This window comes from Ricinus communis, chromosome 7 (genome assembly GCF_019578655.1).
Source record: "Ricinus communis isolate WT05 ecotype wild-type chromosome 7, ASM1957865v1, whole genome shotgun sequence".
In the NCBI taxonomy this organism is placed as follows: Eukaryota; Viridiplantae; Streptophyta; class Magnoliopsida; order Malpighiales; family Euphorbiaceae; genus Ricinus; species Ricinus communis.
In genome coordinates, this window is record NC_063262.1 from 1097196 (window position 1) to 1116396 (window position 19201).

The following is a 19201-nucleotide window of genomic DNA, read 5'->3' on the forward strand; positions in this document are numbered from 1 at the left end:
GCTGCAAAGTACGGAAAATATATGAAAACCAAAACAAAAAGGGAAAAACAATTGCACCAGCCGGGAATCGAACCCGGGTCTGTACCGTGGCAGGGTACTATTCTACCACTAGACCACTGGTGCTACACATCTTTAGTCTTAGTGATTCATTAAACTTATATATGTCCAAGCCATATGAAGCAAATGAATTTCCCGACTTTATAGTAAACACCATCCAAACCTGATATAATAGGATATAAAAATTTGAGTGTTTACTACATAACTACTAGAAAACCATAAGCAGCAAGGATGGACTAATCATACAATCTGAAATATTGGAAATCTTTGTTTCTTTCTCATCTTCCCTCTGAGATGATATCTGAACTAGATAAAAGTGACAAAGAAGAAAATATTCCATCCATAGTTGGGTAGGCATGGTGATGTTGTTGACTACTACTAGACCACATTCTAGTTCTTCTGATCCCATCAAGCAAATGAACTTCCATTTCTTCCCCTATGCATTCACTGCCATCACTTGACCCTTCTAACACCTTCACTACTTGTCTCATTGCTGGCCTAGCACTAGCATCAGGATATGCACACAATAATCCCAACTGAAGCACCCTCTCCACTTCCTCATTATTATATCCACCCATTGCCTTTAACCTTTCATCAATGGCATTAATCAGTTCCCCTTTCTCCATTAGCCTCCAAACGAACTCAACCAATCCTGGTTTACCTACCTCACTAGGCCTTCTACCACATACCACTTCTAGTAGCAAGACTCCGAAACTAAACACATCAGTCTGTGTTGAGGCTCGTCCGGTTCGAATCACTTCTGGTGCCATGTACCCTACTGTTCCAACCACTTGTGTTGTGCTGGCTAATTGTCCATGATGGTGCACCCTGGCTAAACCAAAATCACCTAACCTTGCATTCATATCCTTGTCCAGTAAAACATTGCTCGCCTTGATGTCTCTATGCAGGACTTTAGCTTCCCAACCTTCGTGCAAGTATAAGATCCCATTAGCCACATCTTTCAAAATCTTGATCCTCTCTTCCCAACTCAAAGTGGAATTCAAATTAAAGTTGAAAAGCCTCTTGTCTAAGCTCCCATTCTCCATATAATCATACAATAACATCAAGCTTTCTTTGTGTTGTTTACACCAACCTCTCATTCCCACTAAGTTCCTATGCTTTAGTCTACCTAGGCTTGAAACTTCAGCCAAAAATTCTCTTGTTCCCTTTTCACTTTGATGAGAAATTCTCTTAACAGCAACTTCTGCTCCACATTCCAATGTACCCTTATATACCTTTCCATTTCCTCCAAATCCAATCACATTTTCTTCTGCAAAACCCTTTGTTGCTGCAGATATTTGTTGATAATCAATGCGATGAGGCCAATACTCCAATTCCCAATCTTCCATTTCTTGTTTCTCCTTCCACTGTCTTCTCCTTCTCCTTGCCAAAACCTCATACATCACAATCCCAAACCCAATAACCACCACACCAGCAACACTGATCCCAATTATGAATCCTTCTGATTTAAACACTGATTTCTTTGGAAGCCCAAAAGAAGGCAAATTCCTAGTAACTAAAGCATTGCCAATAGAAAAACTTGTATTACTAAAGCTCCAAGACAAAATCCTGTGGCTTTGAACCAATCTCCCAGTAGCTCCACAAAATCCAATATACATTTCATCCAACAAAACCTCAGTAAGATTAACAAACTCACTTATCAATGGTCTCTTGGGCCTTTCTTCCCCTGCCTTGGCCATAGTTACATTAATTCTTGAATCTACATAATCAATCCAAACTTGATAGTTAACCCCATTATTAAGCTTCAACTCCTTAAACTTCTCATTATCTTTTCCTGCCCAAAAACCAGCTTCCTTTTGTGCCATAGATGTAAGTGAGTTAACATCAATACCCACATGGTTATCATTGAGATCGTTGAATTCTTGGTTCCTGAAGGTGTCAAATTCAACTGCAAGAACATGATTATCAGAATTACCGTTATTTGTGAAGTTGAAAAGTCCAAGATGCTGAGCTGAGCTAGCACCTTCTATGCCAGTAGAAGGAAAAAACACAAAGGCAAATCCATGGCCAGGGAGAAGATTCTTATAAGGAGCAATAGAGAAGATAAAAGAGGTTGAGAAAGTGAGTGGTGTAGAGGAGTTTGGTTCTCTGGCGATTATTCTTAAAGGGTAGAAGGCTCTTCCAATGGAGAATTTGGTGTCACTAGTGAGAGTAAGGATTGAGGATTCAATTGTAGCATTGCCATAAGTGAGAAGATTGGTGGAGCTGAAGTTGGTGTTGAAGATAAACTCAAAGAGTGATACTGGCTTGGAGAAAGAAAGTATAATTATGAAGAAGAAGAGAAGGAAAAATTGTATAGACATGACACAGAAAGAGAGAAAAAGGGCAGAGGAAAATTCATTCAAAAAGGTGATTAACAGTATTTAGAATAAAAAAAATTCATATTCTAATACAAAATATCTTTCAATCCTATGTACAGAGCTTTCCGGTTTGTCTATATAAAGAGCTTTGAACAAGCAAGTGTATGCAAATGATGAATGCTTCCTTTTGGATATGGCTAGTCAAAGATATATATATCAGAAGTTGTGTGGCTCGAAGCAAAGAGAAAACAATTCTTTCAATTATGCATTATTTTCCTTACTGTAACAGCCGACAAGAAATAATCGGCCAAGTTTAGCCATGTGGTGGAGTATTAAGTATGGCCTGTCAAGCAATTCTTTTCCCATGTAGGGTCCTTGCATCCTTTTCATATCATTTAATACTCAACTGCCTTAAAACTGTTGGTTTAACTTATCAGAAATGGACGTCAGAATTTTATCTGATAGAGAAATTACATTACAAATGCCGCAGTGCAATACTTATAGTAACAATAATAACAAGAAGACTCAACCATGCAAGAGTGAGTTGGCTTTCAAAACATGGATCATCTCTTTATCTGAAAAACCAAAACTAAACCACTGCAAGAAAAGAATCAAAGAAAAAAAGGACGTAATAAAGCAATGACATGAGTTTACCTAATCCAAAAACCCATGTAATACGGGAGATTCTGTTGGCACTGAGGCACAAGCTTTTCCTATTAACGTAAAATTGACCAAGTCAAGAATGGCGACCTCTCTTATTAATTACTCTTTCTCAAGTTTTAAAAATCCAACTGTAACTTGTCACTAAAAGAATTCAGTCAAATCGGATTTAATTCATGCAGTTAACTAATTAAACAATTCAAATTATTCTCATTTTTTTATAATTGTAAAATTCTTATGAAAACTTTTTTTTTTTAAATTAAACAATTTTTGTCAGTTGGTGACCACTTAAGACAATTGACACCAGATTAGATTTTATAAAACTGTCAAAATTATTAGAGGCAGAAATACGACTATATATAAACAATGACTACTATTGACAATCGAACCTAATCCAAAAGAATTCTATTAACACATTGAGATGTTAATGGGTTGATGCTGATATTATAAAGTCGCTGCCCTTCAACCAAAATTAGCCTTTGTGAAGGGCAGAGAGGCTCTTTCCCTTCATTTTCCTTTGAACAAGGGCTGATTTGATTGATGGCCTTTTGTGAAACTGAAACTGTTATTAGTATCTCTTGGCCCATCTGATCTAAGAAGAAAAGTGATAACATTGTAACCGGCATTTTCTTATTAGCCCATCGAAAAAGTTTGGACTGACAAATCTTCAACCATCTTATGAACTCAAGGTATAGTAATAGTTTCCTCCTCAAAATATAAAAACTGTAGGAATATGTAAGTTGGTTTTTCAACATTATTTGCATATTTACTATACCAATAAGTGCTATATTAATAATAATTAATTCCATCGAGTTCCTTTTTGAAATTCATCACGAGACTGAGATCGTGCGTTTTAATCGGATTTACTTTCAAATGCAAGAGTAATTTTCACTTTTAATATACTTGAATCAACTAAATAAAAAATTATAACATAACTCATCTAGTATCAAGGAATTCTTATTATTTTTTAATGTTAATCAAGGTATTCTTGTTCGGGTTACTTAACAACACCCTTTGAGGTTTGGCATCACAGGCCCTTATTGTTCTAAAGTCAGCAATTAATCCTTAAAGTATATTAATAGCTGTACATTTATCCTATACTTGGGCACTGTCTAAGAGTATTTTTACAAGGACTAAAATTGTTAAATCTAAAATAATAGGGACTAAAGTGTTTTGAGATTAAACCTCATGGGGCATTTGGTAATTGATGGTAATAATTTTTTTTTCAGGAAAGAAGGTAATTATAATCAATTACATGTGTAGAGGTAAATTGTAGTTAACAGGACAATCTATTGATAACTTCAAACTTTTCACAATAGGTTGTAGGGTTCAAATCTCTCAATAGAATCCAATTTTTTATTAAAAACAAGAAAAAAAAAAAGTAATTGGCTAACTAAGGAGTAGTCTAATTGGTCTTTTAACTTATGAAGATTAAAGATATTTTAAATTAAAATTTTTTTACACACCATCAATCAATATCATACTCCAATAATTTCTTTTTCTTAGAAAAATAGAAGCTAATATGCCAAAATTCAAAAAGAAATCATATGCAGTGAGGAAAACCAACCTTTACTTAAGGAAGTGGATGAAAATTTGAAGTAAAAACAATGGAGAAAAGATGAAATGGGGAAGGGGAAAGGGAAAGGTTTTTAATATGTTAAATTAATTACCCTCCATTAGAGTGGATAAGATTACTGGTTAAATAATTCAATCTTTTTATTCCTTGTCAAGTTATCTTTAAATGCTCAAATTAACAAGAAGATCATTGATCAAGCTTCACATCAGTTGGGTAAATTAGTTAGTGCTTTAGCCACAGATCTTCCAAGTGGGTTTTTGTTATCATTTCATCTCTATATTTTTAGAATAATTAATATAAGTCCACATCCTTCATGAATTAAGTTTACTATTTTTAGTCTTTATCTTAAGTTGCTTTCCATTATATACTAATCTTCTGGAAATATAATATAAACAATATGCCCTTTTCATCTAATTTTGCCTAAATAACTAATATATGAATTTCATATTTTTCTCAACATAAGTAGCAATATGTGTTACTTCTATGTCTAAAGAAAGAAATAAAAAACATTATCAAATTAAAGTAAACATACATATAGAGAAATTTATTGGTAGTAGTGTATAATGTCATGTAAAAAAATAGCTACAATCAATTTTTGCAAAGAACATGTAGTTTCTTTCTTCCCTATTCCATGGAAAATTTTACTCATGACAGGGAAAAGCAAGCAAAAGTGATGAAGAAGATGGATTTTCAAGGTGTACCACTTAATCAAGACTAGTATTAAATTATAAGAGTAATTTAATAATAATAACTTTAGAAAAAATTTTACCATTGTCATTATCAGCATCTCTTTAAAATCAAACATTTGAATGCTTCTTTTTTTCTTTTTCAGATCATACCAACAAGATTTACTAACAATTATTTAATCTCCTGAGAGTTATATAATTGTTCTTTTCTCAACATAAACCCTAAAAGTCACATATAAAGATTCCATCTAGAATCAATAAGCATATCACTTTATCTTTTTGGGTTTTCTCTAGTTAACATCACTCAACATAAAAAATTGATACTTTGCCTTAGTATGGTTCCAAAAGATAAAATTCATGAATTAATAGTTAAGGCATGATTTATTAAAATCTTGTGATTTGATTTGATTTGATCCCTTTCACATATATTATATGTGAAGTTGTATACATAAGATTTGTACATTTGCTATTGTCTTTATTTCTAAAACTTGAACTTTAGAATACTAATCATGCCCACTTGGTGGGATGCATATCTAGTCAGCTGACACATCTTTGATAGACAATGATTTTAGGCCAAATTTGTATTTGATTTGTATTTTATTTTTCTGTTAGGAATGTTAGCTACTGGTAGATGCAAAGGGACCAATGATTTTATTTTGTTCATTCATTAAAGATTACCTTTTGAAATTTCTCAAATGTTTGGCATACATTTCTCAAATGTAGTTCATACATTTCTAATTAGATCATAGAATATACTTTATATGCTATATATTAGACTAGTACAGTTTCATTTTTCTGGCGGTCCATTTGTGGTTGTCAATGTTACTATTTCTTAGTTATCATCTCTTAGGAAGAGGATTTCCATTGAATATAAACAGCTTTCCAGGAACCAACTTATTGGCCGCAAAAAATAATTGATGATGCCATGTTAAAAGGGTGCCCTCTTCTTGTTGGAACAAAGTGACCCAAATATGCCTTTCTCCCACCCATGCACCTTTAACAATTACAAAGATTTCAACGCACTTTTGATGAAAAAAATAAGAGAAAAAAGAAAAAGAAAAGTGGAAAAGAGTATAAAAGTGAAAGGATTAGCATCTATAAATTTAATATTAATGTTAATAATCTGTATTTATAAAATATTTGTCAAATTTAATATCTGTATTAGTTTTATAAATATCCGATGACTAACGTATTTTTTTTTATTCTGTGAACGGCGTACCAATAAATTAATATTGATATTTTAATATTTTACATTTTAATAATATAACAAATTATATATATTTAATTTATTAAGAAATATGGCATGCTTGGAAGTTAAAAGAAACAGTAAACTTTTCTTAAGAAAGCTTGACACACGATCAAAATCATTGAGCCAATAGATTAGCTAACATATATTATGAAAATGTAAGTGGATGAGTATCTATAGAAAAGGATTTAGCCAATCCAGGAAGTGCATAGTTTTATAGATTTAATTTCTCTTTTAATTTTTCTTTTTTAACATATATGGGAAATTCTTGTGGTGGAAATTGATTCATTGCAAGTGATTATATTAGAATTGATTCACTCAATTACTTTGTCGACCAAGTTGATGTTATAATAAAATTATTTTCCATTAGCTCCAAATAATGTCTCTGCTATGTGTGAAATCATTAAGAATAACTTAGTTATTAATTGCCCAATCATCTTATCTTTTCATGAAAAGCAAAAATAAAATTAACAAAAAAAAAAAACTATTTATATATAAATTATTATCTTCTTCCTTTAAGAGTTATCAGGAAGTACATGAAAAGAATTGTAGCAAGCTTGTCACCAGGGAGCACTATCGGTTGTTGAGTTTTCACTGTAATTTTATATCTTTTTAAAAATAATAATACACGATCAAACATTACATAAATATAATTTTATAATCATATTATAAGACAACATTGTAAAGAAAATAATGCCTTATATGATAATTAATTTGGTATTACATGATACCAGTTTGTTAAATTGTTAGATAAAGACTCGATAATTTGACAATAAATTACTTATTTTTTTTTATAAATTATAAGAAATATAAATTTATATTTTATTTTAAAAATTATATAAATTTTAAAAAATATTAATTTTTTATTAAAAGTAAAATTGTCACTGACACCGGCATTCAGTGGCACACACCAAACAATAATCGGTCTTATATCTATAGCAGCACTGAATGAATAATTTTGCTTCTGATCGCAGAGAATTCTTGGAAACTAATCAGCTCACAGTGTCATAATCTTTGAAATAAATAGAAATCTAGAAAGTTTATTTATTTTATTTCTGGCTATCTTTATTCTTTAATTTATTTTGGTTTTCTCATCCAGGCATACATTCTCACAGTATTAAATATGAGACTAATTTTTATTCAGATAAAGTAACTGTAAATTGTAATTTCAATTGCGACTCCAAGAAAATTTTTAATTTGAAAGAGTTACGAAGTCAAGTTTTTAATATAACTAATTTTACCTTGCGAGACTTTTAATTATTATTTTAAAAGTTTATTAAAGATACAATAGTCGATGGATTACACAATAAAAAATAATAAATTTTACTTAATATTATTAGATGATGAATAAAAAGATTTAAGTTGAATTCTTTTGTATTTTTTCCGTACAAATATCAATTAAATTATTCTATTTATATTTATATTTATAAATATTAGAAATGTCTCTCATTCTGATTCATATTTTTTTTTATTTATTATCCAAAAATATACCGTTTTTATTATAAGAGTAAAATAATAAATAAGACTGAAGAAATAAATATTCCTATTTTGTAGTTCAGTTAGATTAATTCTTTTGTATCATTTGAGTGAATATTTATTTATTGGGTTTTTTTTTTTTTGAGATTTATTGATTCTTGTTCTTTGTATAAATTGAAGAATAAAAAAAATTACTTTGGAATATCCATACTAATTGTTTTTGAATATCCTTACAAATGTGGAATATCCTTATTATTCTTCCCTATTCTCATTCAGTACTTTGGATAAACTGGAGGCATATCCTTACAACAACTGCACAAAATGTCTCAAAAGGACCCACAAGTCTACACATCAATGTCTACGTCATCAGTGCCACCTGTGAACTACTTTTGCCACTTGGCACAAGTATTCAGTAGCTTTTTTATTTTTTAATTTCATGGGATCTGGCCTGGCCCCACCACCTACAAGGATTAGGATAACACTCTTAAACATTTTCTAATTAATTAATGTTAATAGTTAGTACTAATTGTAGTTAATTTAAGAAAGAAGAAAAAAAATAGAAGAAACAGTCAGTACATACTCTAATAATAGAATATTTTGTGCATATCCATAATTACCAACCCCAAACAATTATTGGTTAAGGGTGACGTGGAGCAAAGCTGTCACTAAAATAGACTTACTAAAAAACCCAACCATTTTCTGCCATCTCAGCAAAAAGACAACCTTTCATGTTCGCCGCGCCTCGTTCGTCCACTTAGGACAGCTTGGTCCCATTTAACGACTCCAAACTTCTTGCTATAAATTTGGTCTTTTTTTTGCTGATGAAACTAAATCAGTTCAAATCACATTTGAACATCACATTTTTCAAACCCCAGAATAATAGAAATTAGATGATCGCAGTCATGGCCGGAAAACAGTTGAGTCGCTGGGATTCTGATCAATTTTTCGGATTTTCCGACCAAGCAGGAAGTTTTGCCGACATTGTTTTCGGATTCCTGGAAGAACAAGAAGAGTCCCCTAAGAGTTCCTGCGACTCAAATGATTATCTTGAGGATGATGAAGATGATAGCTCTTCTAGCGTTGAAGAGAACAGAAAATTCTGGGAAACTCAAGAGGAACTTCTTCAGGTATTACATTTTTTGTCATTAATTTTATAAAAATTGTAACTACGTTGGAGCTCCCAAATATCAAATTTAAATTAATTTGCATGACATTGTTAACGTTTAGCTTAATTATTACAGGCAACATTATATAGGACTAGTTCCCTGGAAATGAAAATTCGTCAAGCAACAAAAGATGCAGTGAGAGAGATTAAGCAGTTAGGCTTGCGCTGTCCGTGTCATGAACCGGCCACCGGACAATGCCGGAATTTTTTGCAGAGAGAGATATCATTACGGCTGCAAGCTGAAGGTTATAATTGTGCCATTTGCAAGTCAAAATGGAAGAGCTCACATGACATTCCATCAGGTATAGCTTTCTGCAGTAAACACAATATTTCCTTGCAAATATCTCAGTATATTTAATTAATTAGTGCAGTCTCTAATAATTTCTTTTCTTCCCTTATGCAGGAGAACATACTTTTCTTGAAGTGGTGGAGAAATTAAATTCCAAGAAAGGGGAAGTAAGAGTAGTAATTGAACTAAACTTTCGAGGTGAATTCGAGATGGCAAGAGCAAGCCAAGAATATAATCAACTAATTAATCGATTACCCGAAATGTTTGTTGGGAAAGCAGAGAGGCTAAAGGCCTTGCTAAAAGTATTATGCTCAGCTGCAAAAAAATGCATGAAAGAAAAGAAGATGCACTTGGGTCCATGGAGGAAACATAAGTATATGCAATCTAAGTGGCTGGGCACATGTGAGAGGACGACATCAGCAATGGATCCATTGCCGGTCGGATTTTCGGACCGGCCGACAAAGCCTAGAGCCTCCATGTTAACTTATGATATGCTACAGAATTTGCCTGTCTTACACTGTACTGCAGTTAAAGTTTTGTGATAGAAAAAAATAAAGAAACAAAAGTTTCTTATTGACTAGTTAGAGGTAGAAGTTTCATGGTTCTTTTTTATGAAAATTGGTATGGTGTTTTCAAATGTATGAATGAAGAAGATGTTAGAGAATAGAAATAAAACGAGAGAAAGAGAAGGATTATAGTTTATATTAATGAGAATTATGGTTATTGAATAGATTGAGATCATTGTGCCAATTTGGCCCAGCAATGCAATTCTGCCAACTTAGAAAGAAAATAGAGAGAGAGAGCATCTTATAAAAGAAAAACCATTTTCATGCTCTTATGGATTTAGGATTAAAGATAAAAGTAGGGATTGGTAAAGACAGTATTGGGTGATCTAATGGTGGAGAAATTAAATAGTACAAATTGGGTTGCTAATTAACAGAGATTTCGACTTAATGAATGCTAGAAATAAAAATTAAAACGATTATTTTTGTTATATATATTATTTAATTCAGTATAGAATTAGCTTTTTAAAGGGTAATTATTAATATAATTTTTTAATGATTTAAAAATAATATTTAATTATTATAAATTTGTTATTATAATATGTAATAAATAATATTAAAAATATAATTATGAATAATAAGACATTATTTTACATGTTTGATTATTTATATATGATCTGATTTGATTCTCACATAAATAAAAAGCTCATACTCTAACAAAACAAAGGGAAGAAAAGGAGTGATTTTTTTTTTTTTATGGAGAAATCTAAGAATATTTTATAAACTAAATACGAACATTAAAAAAAAATATATAGAAAGTATTATTTAAAATGCTATTGAAAAATATTTCATCGTAGAATTAAAAGGCAAGAAGAAGAAGAAGAAATTTGCATACATTTTTCTGTAACTTATCGTTTTAACCATTTTCATCCTTATAAATACTAATTTATATTTTTCAACATTTTATTACATTTAGTAAAATAATTCTTTTGTTACCCAATTATTATTTTAAAATATAGAAATTCTGTGAATATCAAGTTTAGAAAGACTTTTACATGAGAAATTAGCCATTTTAGGTATGCCTTTCATTGAAGAGACAATACATTTTTGTAAGTGTTGAAGGAGATATTTAGAAGAGCCAAGCAAAATTCTATCAATATTGAAAAATTAAATAACAACTTCTTTAGACTTTCTAAAAATAGAATTAATTAATACAATGTATATTTCAATATATTGTCCCCAAAATAAAGAGCCTTGAATATTAGAAGAAAACCGTTTATTTTATAATTTATAATTTATATATTTATATTTTATAATCTATATAAAATCTATATATAGATTATTATATCATAATATATGTATATTATATAAAAAAAATTGCGTCCAAAGGCACTTATAAAGAAAAGAATTGTTGTTAAATTCAAATCTTACATGCTAGTCTGTTTTTCTTTTTTCCTGGTACGAGCCTATTAGCTCTATTTGATATTAGTATAATGTATTCCTTTTAATATAAATCTTGAAAAAAGAAAAAAGAAAATGACACAAAGGACTCGCAAAGAAACAAACAAATATTGGAGCCAAATACTCCTTTTATGATACCCTTCGTTAGAAGGAATGAAAAAGAGTCACCTCAAAATATTAAAGTGATGTTATAAAAATATTATGTACCACATGAAATGAATAAGAATTAAAATAAATTAAAACGGCTTATATAATAGTACTGTATATTAATTGTCCGGCGAATATCCGGTAGCTAAAAACTATCTACTAAAATAAGAGCTTATTCAAAACATATAAAAAATAAATAGAGAAAAAACATACCTAAAAAGGAAGAAAAGAAAACTTTTAAACTTAGCAAGTTTGAATTTCTATATTATTCTTTTCAATTCTTTTTTCTCTCTGTTAGCAATTCTAATTTATTAAATCAATAATTCAGTGATCGAGTATTATTTTGGTATATAAAAAGCTAATTTTTAATAATATTTTCTTCCTAGAAAAAATATAAAATAAGACAAATAGAACCAATAGTAAGAAATAGATATGTCAAAGAACATTTCAATATGGGAATTATTAGAGATAAGACAAGACTGATAGAATGATTTGGTTGCCTAATATTTACAAGAGATTGGTAATTCACTATTTTATTATAATTCATGTTTTAATTACTTTTAAAGTGATGAGATTTTCTTGAGATTGTTAGGCATGAACAAAGTCCCCCACAATAATAGTTTTGGGCTGTGCCAATCCTATTTCATTTGAAAGAGACTGTCAATTGTGTTATGTATTACATAATCATCATGACATTAGTTGACAATTTGATGTGAAATTATTTTTAAACATATCTTTGAAGGTTTAACTTTTTAAAAAGTTAGGTAAAATAATTAACACCTTTAGTTGACAATTTTCTTTTAATTACACAATATCCTATGAGGTATTAACTTCATTTGAGCATCTTTGTATTTTGTCAATGGGTAATTATATCCCACTAATTTTAGCTTTCCAAACTTTTTCTTTCCATTAACATTTGAAAAGTTATCCTAGATTTATCTCCAATTAAATAATATTTTTTAATCTTAAGATGTTAATTGTATTCTTAACACTAAATTATATAAATATAAAAAAATATTAATAAATATTTAATCGAGTTTTTTTATCAAGAAAAATAAATTAATCAAGTTTTCTCATGCATCTTATATCACGTATCATCAATGATATTTTTATTGTATAATTATTATATATATCAAATTTAATATTACTTAAATTTATATGTATAAATATTTCTTAAAAAATCTAATATAAATTTATAACTTATAATATTTATAGTAAAAATAATAGCACCAGTCAATCAACACATATAAAATAATATTCACACTTTTTTTATAATAATATTCTAATCGATATTTTTATAAAATTATTTTATTATAAAAAAAATAAAATTATTCATCATAAAATATTTTAGGCCTAGCTCAAGTGGTAAGAGCATTTGTTTTTTAGAATAAGAGGACTTGAATTTGAGTTTTTTCCTTTGCATTAGTTGAGTTTTTACTTTCATAACGAGTGTAAAAGGACATATTGTGTAGTCCATAGACTATTGGCCCTCTAATAAATAATAAAAAAAAATTATTCATCATGGACCACTCGTGCCAATTTTAGCAATTTCCATGAAATGGTTAAAAATTAGTGGAGGCTACGGTCGTTCACACAAATAGAAACTGTTATTGATTGTTTTAAAAATATTTTAAAATTTTATGAATTATTTTTGTTAAATACCTTTCTTCAAAAACATCAAACTTAACTACATTTGTTTTTATAAAAAAAGGTTTTCAAATGCAGTTGGAGAAAAGAAAATTCAAATGAGAACTCAAATATATGGCAAAAAGTAGCAATGGCAACGGATAAAATACCCGTCCATTTAATAATACTTGAATTTGAATATGATTAAAATATATGTACTTGAATCCGTCTCAAACCCATTTAAAGAATTGTCTTTGTTATACAAATTTGTCCCAAACCTGAATAATAATATCTGCATACTAGTAGAATCAGATTAAATTCTGTTTAAATTAAATAATATTAAATATATTTATGAATTTTTAAATGGATAGTGGATACCCTATCTGTTTATATAGCCATTTGGGTAATTAAATGAATATTTGTTTATCGAACCCTTTTATAATAATTCAATATTAAAATATATTAATACAAATTTATATAATATAAACTAATAAAATATAAATATTCAACATTAAATATTTAATATATTAATATGATCCAAATATAAATTTAATAAAACTTAAAATAATGTTTTAAATAATAAAATAAAATAAAAAAAATAAATTTTAATATAATCGAATTCGATAACGGATACCCACATATTCAAATATAAATCTTCCAATTCGACTCGAGTAGTAAAATTAAATTCTGAACCCGTCTCAAATCCATTTATTAGTATTTGAATCGATCATATTAGAATTCTGCTGAATCAAAGATTTGAAATATCCGTCCATCTGTTATTTCTAGTAAAATATTACACTTTAAATATTTTTTCTATTTAAATAATTTATTAGAAATTCATAAAAATAGTTAAACTATATCACTTGAATTCAGTCTGAAGTCACAGTCTGGCCTTTAACAAGAAAAATAAAGAAGGAAGAGACAATTAGAGAAAAAGAGATGTGTAAATGGATCGATAAATATATTATTTTGTCATGTTTCTGTAGCCGAAATATGCACAGTGGTCTTCATGAAAGACTCCAAAAAGAAAAGCTAAAAAGCTTTGTGAATTTGCCACGTAGCATGGTGCAGTCGAGGAAGTTGCCCAAAAAGCTTTATATTTAATAAAATAAATATAAAAATTATCTTAAAAATTTATTAACTAATTTATAAATATATAAAATTAATAACAAAAATATAATTTATATGTTAACTTGTAGGAAAAAAATCATTCTATAATTAGAAATCTATTTATTAATTAGTATAATATTACACTATAATTGAAATGCTATTTTCTAAGAATTCATTAATTGATATATAATTAATTTTAAATTAATTAAATTAATTACCCAATAAATATAAAAATCAGATAATAATATAATATCTATTGTGTCAAAATAAAAATATATTTAAAAAAATTGTGTGTTAAAAATAAGGATGGATATTAAAAAATTGTTATATCTCTCTCTCTCTCTCTCTCTCTCTATATATATATATATATATATATATATATATATATATATATATATTTGAAATGAAAAAGTTGAAATTGTTTTGAGGTGACACCAATTTATAATATTCAGTAAATGAATAAAGCATACAAATATCAAATTCTTTTCTAAAGAGATGCTAAACTTGAGATTCTGGTTACTGAAGTGTACAGTTCTTTGATCATTATCTAAAATGCTTACAGTTGTTGCCATGGAATCACAAGTATCCAATGGTAAGGTTAGATAACTTTAGACTGTTTTTGCTATTCGAGTTCAGTTAAAAACAAATCATTTATATGAAAATTAAATTTCATAGGCGAGAGTATTTATTTCTTTTTCAGTACGATAATAGCGAACGTGAAACTTTAATCAAAAACTGATGAAATAAAGCTGTGGGAAACAGAAGCATAAGAGTCCAAATTGATGGCTGATGACGAATGATTGATGATGTCAATCGGATGACGTCTTTCTGCCTTTATTTTGCTTTTAAATTTGATGTCAGATGCTGCATGTGGTGTGTATAAATGAAAACAGAAAGAAACCTGAACCATCTTCACATTTGGGGTATATCTTTTTTTTTTTTTTTTATTTTCTCATGGGAGATTTAGATATTAACTTGCAAAGAACGTTAATGAAGATGAATCATCCTTCTTCAAGAATGGCCATGGCTCCTTCTGGTTCTACTTCTTCAACAAAAACAGAAAGAAAAGTCATTGAGAAAAACAGAAGAAATCAAATGAAGACCCTCTTCTCCAATCTCAATTCTCTCTTTCCTAGACGAAATGCAAAGGTACTCTCTATTTAAGCATTATATTTTTCCCGTTATTTTTTGAATCATACTCCAATCCTTCTAAAATCATGTTCAGCATATGTTTCTCAATATTTCATGTGATTTTGTGTTTTTTTTTTCTTCTTTCTGTCTTGAAGTAACAAGAATTTTTCTCATGACAAAGTCTTTGATTTTGGTTGCAGGAAGCACCGCCACTACCTGATCAGATAGATGAAGCTATAAACCACATAAAAAGTCTTGAGGAAAAGTTGAAGAAATTAAAGGTAAAGAAAGAGAGCTTATCAGCCAGAAAAAGGCCGTTTTCTGAATGCTCAGATTCTTATGAATCTGCGTCAGCCTCAAGAGCACCTCAACTGCAAATTAAAGAAATGGGTTCTGCTCTTGAGATAGTTTTGATAAGTGGGTTAGATAATCAGTTCATGTTCTATGAGATTATTCGCATTCTTCATCAAGAAGGTGTAGATATTGCTAGTGCTAGTTATTCAGTTGCTGGCAATTCAATTGTTTATATAGTGCACGCAGAGGTAATTAATTTACTATGACCATTTGTAGTAACAGTGATTGTTCAAAAATCTGTTATCTTGTATCGATTTCGATATTAATTCAGGTACTTCTGGCTCGTTTTTGCGTGCAGATTAGAGAATCTAATTTCAGTTTTGGAGCAGCAAAAGTAACTGATAGACTTAACAGGTTTGTCAATGAATTGAGCAGCGAAATAGAAGTAGAACCAGAGTTATGGGACTTTAATGATCTTCAACCCGACACATGGGCATTCTAAACATATAAACGCTAGCTGTATGGAATATTTAGTAGAAGTATATCAGATGATGTGGTGTTGTATAATGTCCTATATGTAGCAAAGAAGCCTTCTTGTTCTTTCTAATAATATGGGCAACTAATAGGATTCAAATTCTCCAATCAAAATTGCATTTGATTTTTCATTTCTTCACTGATCAAACAGATAAATGTTTTGGTATAATATATAAAACAAAATCAGAAGTAACTATATTAATGATTATTGAACGTCTGTTTAGCTTCAATTTAGTTGTTAAATCTTTTAAGTTATTTCAATCATTTAATTTTTATTTTTATTCAATAGATAAAAATAAAAGTCTAATATGTCTATTTTGTAAAAATAACTAAACTAAAAAAATTAAAATTTAATCATTAGATGAACGAAATAAGCGTTGTTTATAGTCATGATTATAGTTATTGAAAATCTATGTTGCGATGGGTTAAGCATTTCTTTTATTTCTTTACATTTCCTCACAGCAAGTGAACCATATTTGTCAGATTACTATAGTTTTGACTTATGCTAATGATTGCTAAATTTAATCTAAATTTGAATCTTTTTTAATAAATATAATTGACTCGCTACATCATTTTTTTTATAATAAATTTATTAAATAATCTTTTAAGATAATTTTATTTTTAAAATTATATAAAATTACTAAAAATTATAAAATTTAAGATTTAATTAATAATTAATATTAAAATTGTAGTAAAAAGTTTATAATCCTATGTGGAGAACAGTATTTACCTAAAAATATCGGCCAATTCTAACGCAAGTCAATGCCTTTTTCAAAAAAAAAAAAAACAAACAAAGAAATACTTGTCGTAGACGTAGCTTGTTGGTTATCCCAACCAACTAAGAGCGAGCTTAGAAAGTCGTTAATCGTTAATGATCTCAACTCAACACGATTACCGTGCGTAAACTATATTAAATTATTTGTTACAGTTTGAAGTTCTTATTATATTGCTTCTCAATTTAATATTTGATAGAAATACTTTTATATTGTTCTTTCTTTTTGGTCGTTTATATAATTAAGTACATTTACTTGACTCGATCCATATATATGGATTTCTTTTTTAAAAACTATTTTCGTAATTGGATAATAATTCAATTTATTTTTTAAATAATAGAATATGTTTGATAAAAGAAAAATAAATTGTAATTCAGCATATATTATAGTATTTTAAACTGATAATAAATATGCAAGTCATATTATGATATACTAAGATATACTAAGAGTTAGTTTAGTTGATAATTGCTCACTTCTTATATTAACTAGTTTCATTTCACAAAATTTAATTCGAATTTGAAAACTCAATATAATTTGTCCAAAAATTTATTCATCTAAATTGGATTTAATCATAAAAGTTAACTATCTAAATTCGATAAAGTTTGAATTTAAATAAATTTGCATTTAAAGTAATATGAATTTGAAAATGATTTGAAACTCAAAATTTTCTAAATTTAAAATAATATAAGCTCGAAAAGATATAAACCCATAATAATTCAATAATTAAAATGACACAAGTGCTAAATGGAGATGACTCTAATAACAAATTGCTTGAAAAGTTCGGACTATTATTTCAATAACTCTAATAATAACTTTAGAAAAATCGGTGGCAGAAATCTAAGGAATTTCAAATACAAAGGCAATTAAAATGATCCATAAAATCATAGATGAAGTGTCATTTGGTTTCTGTAACTTCCCTGAAGCAGCAGTATCTTCCGAGAGCACCTTCAGAGGAAAATGAGAATGGAAGCACTGCTACCATTTATTTCATGTTACTGAATGAGTTAGAAAGAATCATTGTCACTTATGTCTTACTCTGACACTTCTTCTTCATCATTATCATCAGCATATTCTTCATCTAGTCATCCTCCTCTGTCTACTTCTTCTTGAGATCTTTCTTCAGGATGTTGTGCATTCTGGAATTGTAGAGCTTAGCATGTTGAGCGTTACAGAAATAAATATAAACATTGATCGTCAAGCATAAGTGGAGGGTTATGAACATCTAATCTGGTTGAGCACTACATTCCAATCGACATAAGTGGAAAATGCATGGAGTGCACAATTTGCAAATATTGACAAGTGAAATAGCAGGAAAGGCAAAACAGACAGTTCATACACACCATTGCTCTATGCTGTTGCTGTATGGTGGCAGTAAGGCTGCCCCCCTCCCCAACGCACTCCTCATCTGTTATTTGTACTTCTTGTAGCTTTGGTGTGACAAGGCTCCTTGAGAGAAAGCCTTCACCTTTGGACAATCTACCATAATTAGCTCTTTACTAATGATGGGAATTTGATGTTGAAACTTGTCGAGCAGAAACTGCTAATGTTTTTCAAAAATTGAAGACTCAAAATTTCTAAATTGCTGAAAATAATGTCGCTGTTTTCTTCATTTCCCTCATATGCTATAATTTCTGTGATCTTCTTGCAGTCTCCTATATTCATTTCTATGAGTTGAATTATACTTCTAGTTGTTGTAGGTGCTAATAAGTTCACCAATCCATGACATCCTGACACATAGTAAAGTTCTGAAAGATGCAGATAATGGTGCTAAACTGATCAGCCTACTGCAATCCCGCACTTCCAAAGTTTCTACCATTTGAAGAACTTGATCTGGTTGGAATTGCTGGCCACGTATCTTGCTTATATTAGGAAGATTATTTTAAGTATTGTATCTGGGCGAGTCTAATTGTTAAGCAGATCTTCAGGAAACTGATCCTGCTATTTTCCTTGGCCATCTTTTTCACAAGTGTGGCTTTCCAGCACCTTCGTGCCATCCTATACACCCTATACAAGGTTGACGTCACCATTCTTTAAGGCCTCTATAATTGCATTCAGAACTGAGACTCTTGATTCAAAGGTTTCATAATCTTTTCCAGGCCTATATCCTGTGTATAGTAGTTCCGTAGGAGGCTTTGTAAAAACTTTC

At 29.4% G+C, this 19201-nt stretch overlaps 3 protein-coding genes and 1 non-coding gene across 4 annotated transcripts; 2 read left to right on the forward strand and 2 right to left on the reverse strand.

Annotated features, from left to right (window-relative positions):
• Nucleotides 1-52: 52 nt before the first annotated feature.
• Nucleotides 53-123, reverse strand: TRNAG-GCC. The gene has a single exon. It is a non-coding gene; the product is annotated as a tRNA-Gly (tRNA).
• A 52-nt stretch (nt 124-175) lies between these two features.
• Nucleotides 176-2572, reverse strand: LOC8262053 (probable L-type lectin-domain containing receptor kinase VII.2). The gene has a single exon (XM_002517859.4). The coding sequence runs from the start codon at nt 2379-2381 to the stop codon at nt 336-338; it is 2046 nt and encodes a 681-aa protein (XP_002517905.2). The 5' UTR covers nt 2382-2572; the 3' UTR covers nt 176-335.
• Nucleotides 2573-8845: 6273 nt separating this feature from the next.
• On the forward strand, nt 8846-10178 carry LOC8262052. Its single transcript, XM_002517858.4, has 3 exons — nt 8846-9149; nt 9264-9489; nt 9591-10178. Exons 1-3 carry the CDS (start codon nt 8913-8915, stop codon nt 10016-10018), a joined length of 891 nt encoding a protein of 296 aa, XP_002517904.2. The 5' UTR covers nt 8846-8912; the 3' UTR covers nt 10019-10178.
• A 5006-nt stretch (nt 10179-15184) lies between these two features.
• Nucleotides 15185-16390, forward strand: LOC8262051 (transcription factor bHLH162). The gene is made up of 3 exons (XM_015718462.3): nt 15185-15472; nt 15655-15996; nt 16107-16390. Exons 1-3 carry the CDS (start codon nt 15185-15187, stop codon nt 16248-16250), a joined length of 774 nt encoding a protein of 257 aa, XP_015573948.3. The 3' UTR covers nt 16251-16390.
• The last annotated feature ends 2811 nt before the right edge of the window (nt 16391-19201 follow it).

Bases quoted from the DNA above. Each gene is read 5' to 3' on its own strand.
- LOC8262053 (XM_002517859.4), bottom strand. From the start codon at position 2,381: ATGTCTATACAATTTTTCCTTCTCTTCTTCTTCATAATTATACTTTCT.
- LOC8262052 (XM_002517858.4), top strand. From the start codon at position 8,913: ATGATCGCAGTCATGGCCGGAAAACAGTTGAGTCGCTGGGATTCTGAT. The intron at 9,150-9,263 runs GTATTACATTTT...TAATTATTACAG, and splicing joins CTCAAGAGGAACTTCTTCAG to GCAACATTATATAGGACTAG. The intron at 9,490-9,590 runs GTATAGCTTTCT...TCCCTTATGCAG, and splicing joins CTCACATGACATTCCATCAG to GAGAACATACTTTTCTTGAA.
- LOC8262051 (XM_015718462.3), top strand. From the start codon at position 15,185: ATGCTGCATGTGGTGTGTATAAATGAAAACAGAAAGAAACCTGAACCA. The intron at 15,473-15,654 runs GTACTCTCTATT...TTTTGGTTGCAG, and splicing joins TTCCTAGACGAAATGCAAAG to GAAGCACCGCCACTACCTGA. The intron at 15,997-16,106 runs GTAATTAATTTA...TTTTGCGTGCAG, and splicing joins TTTATATAGTGCACGCAGAG to ATTAGAGAATCTAATTTCAG.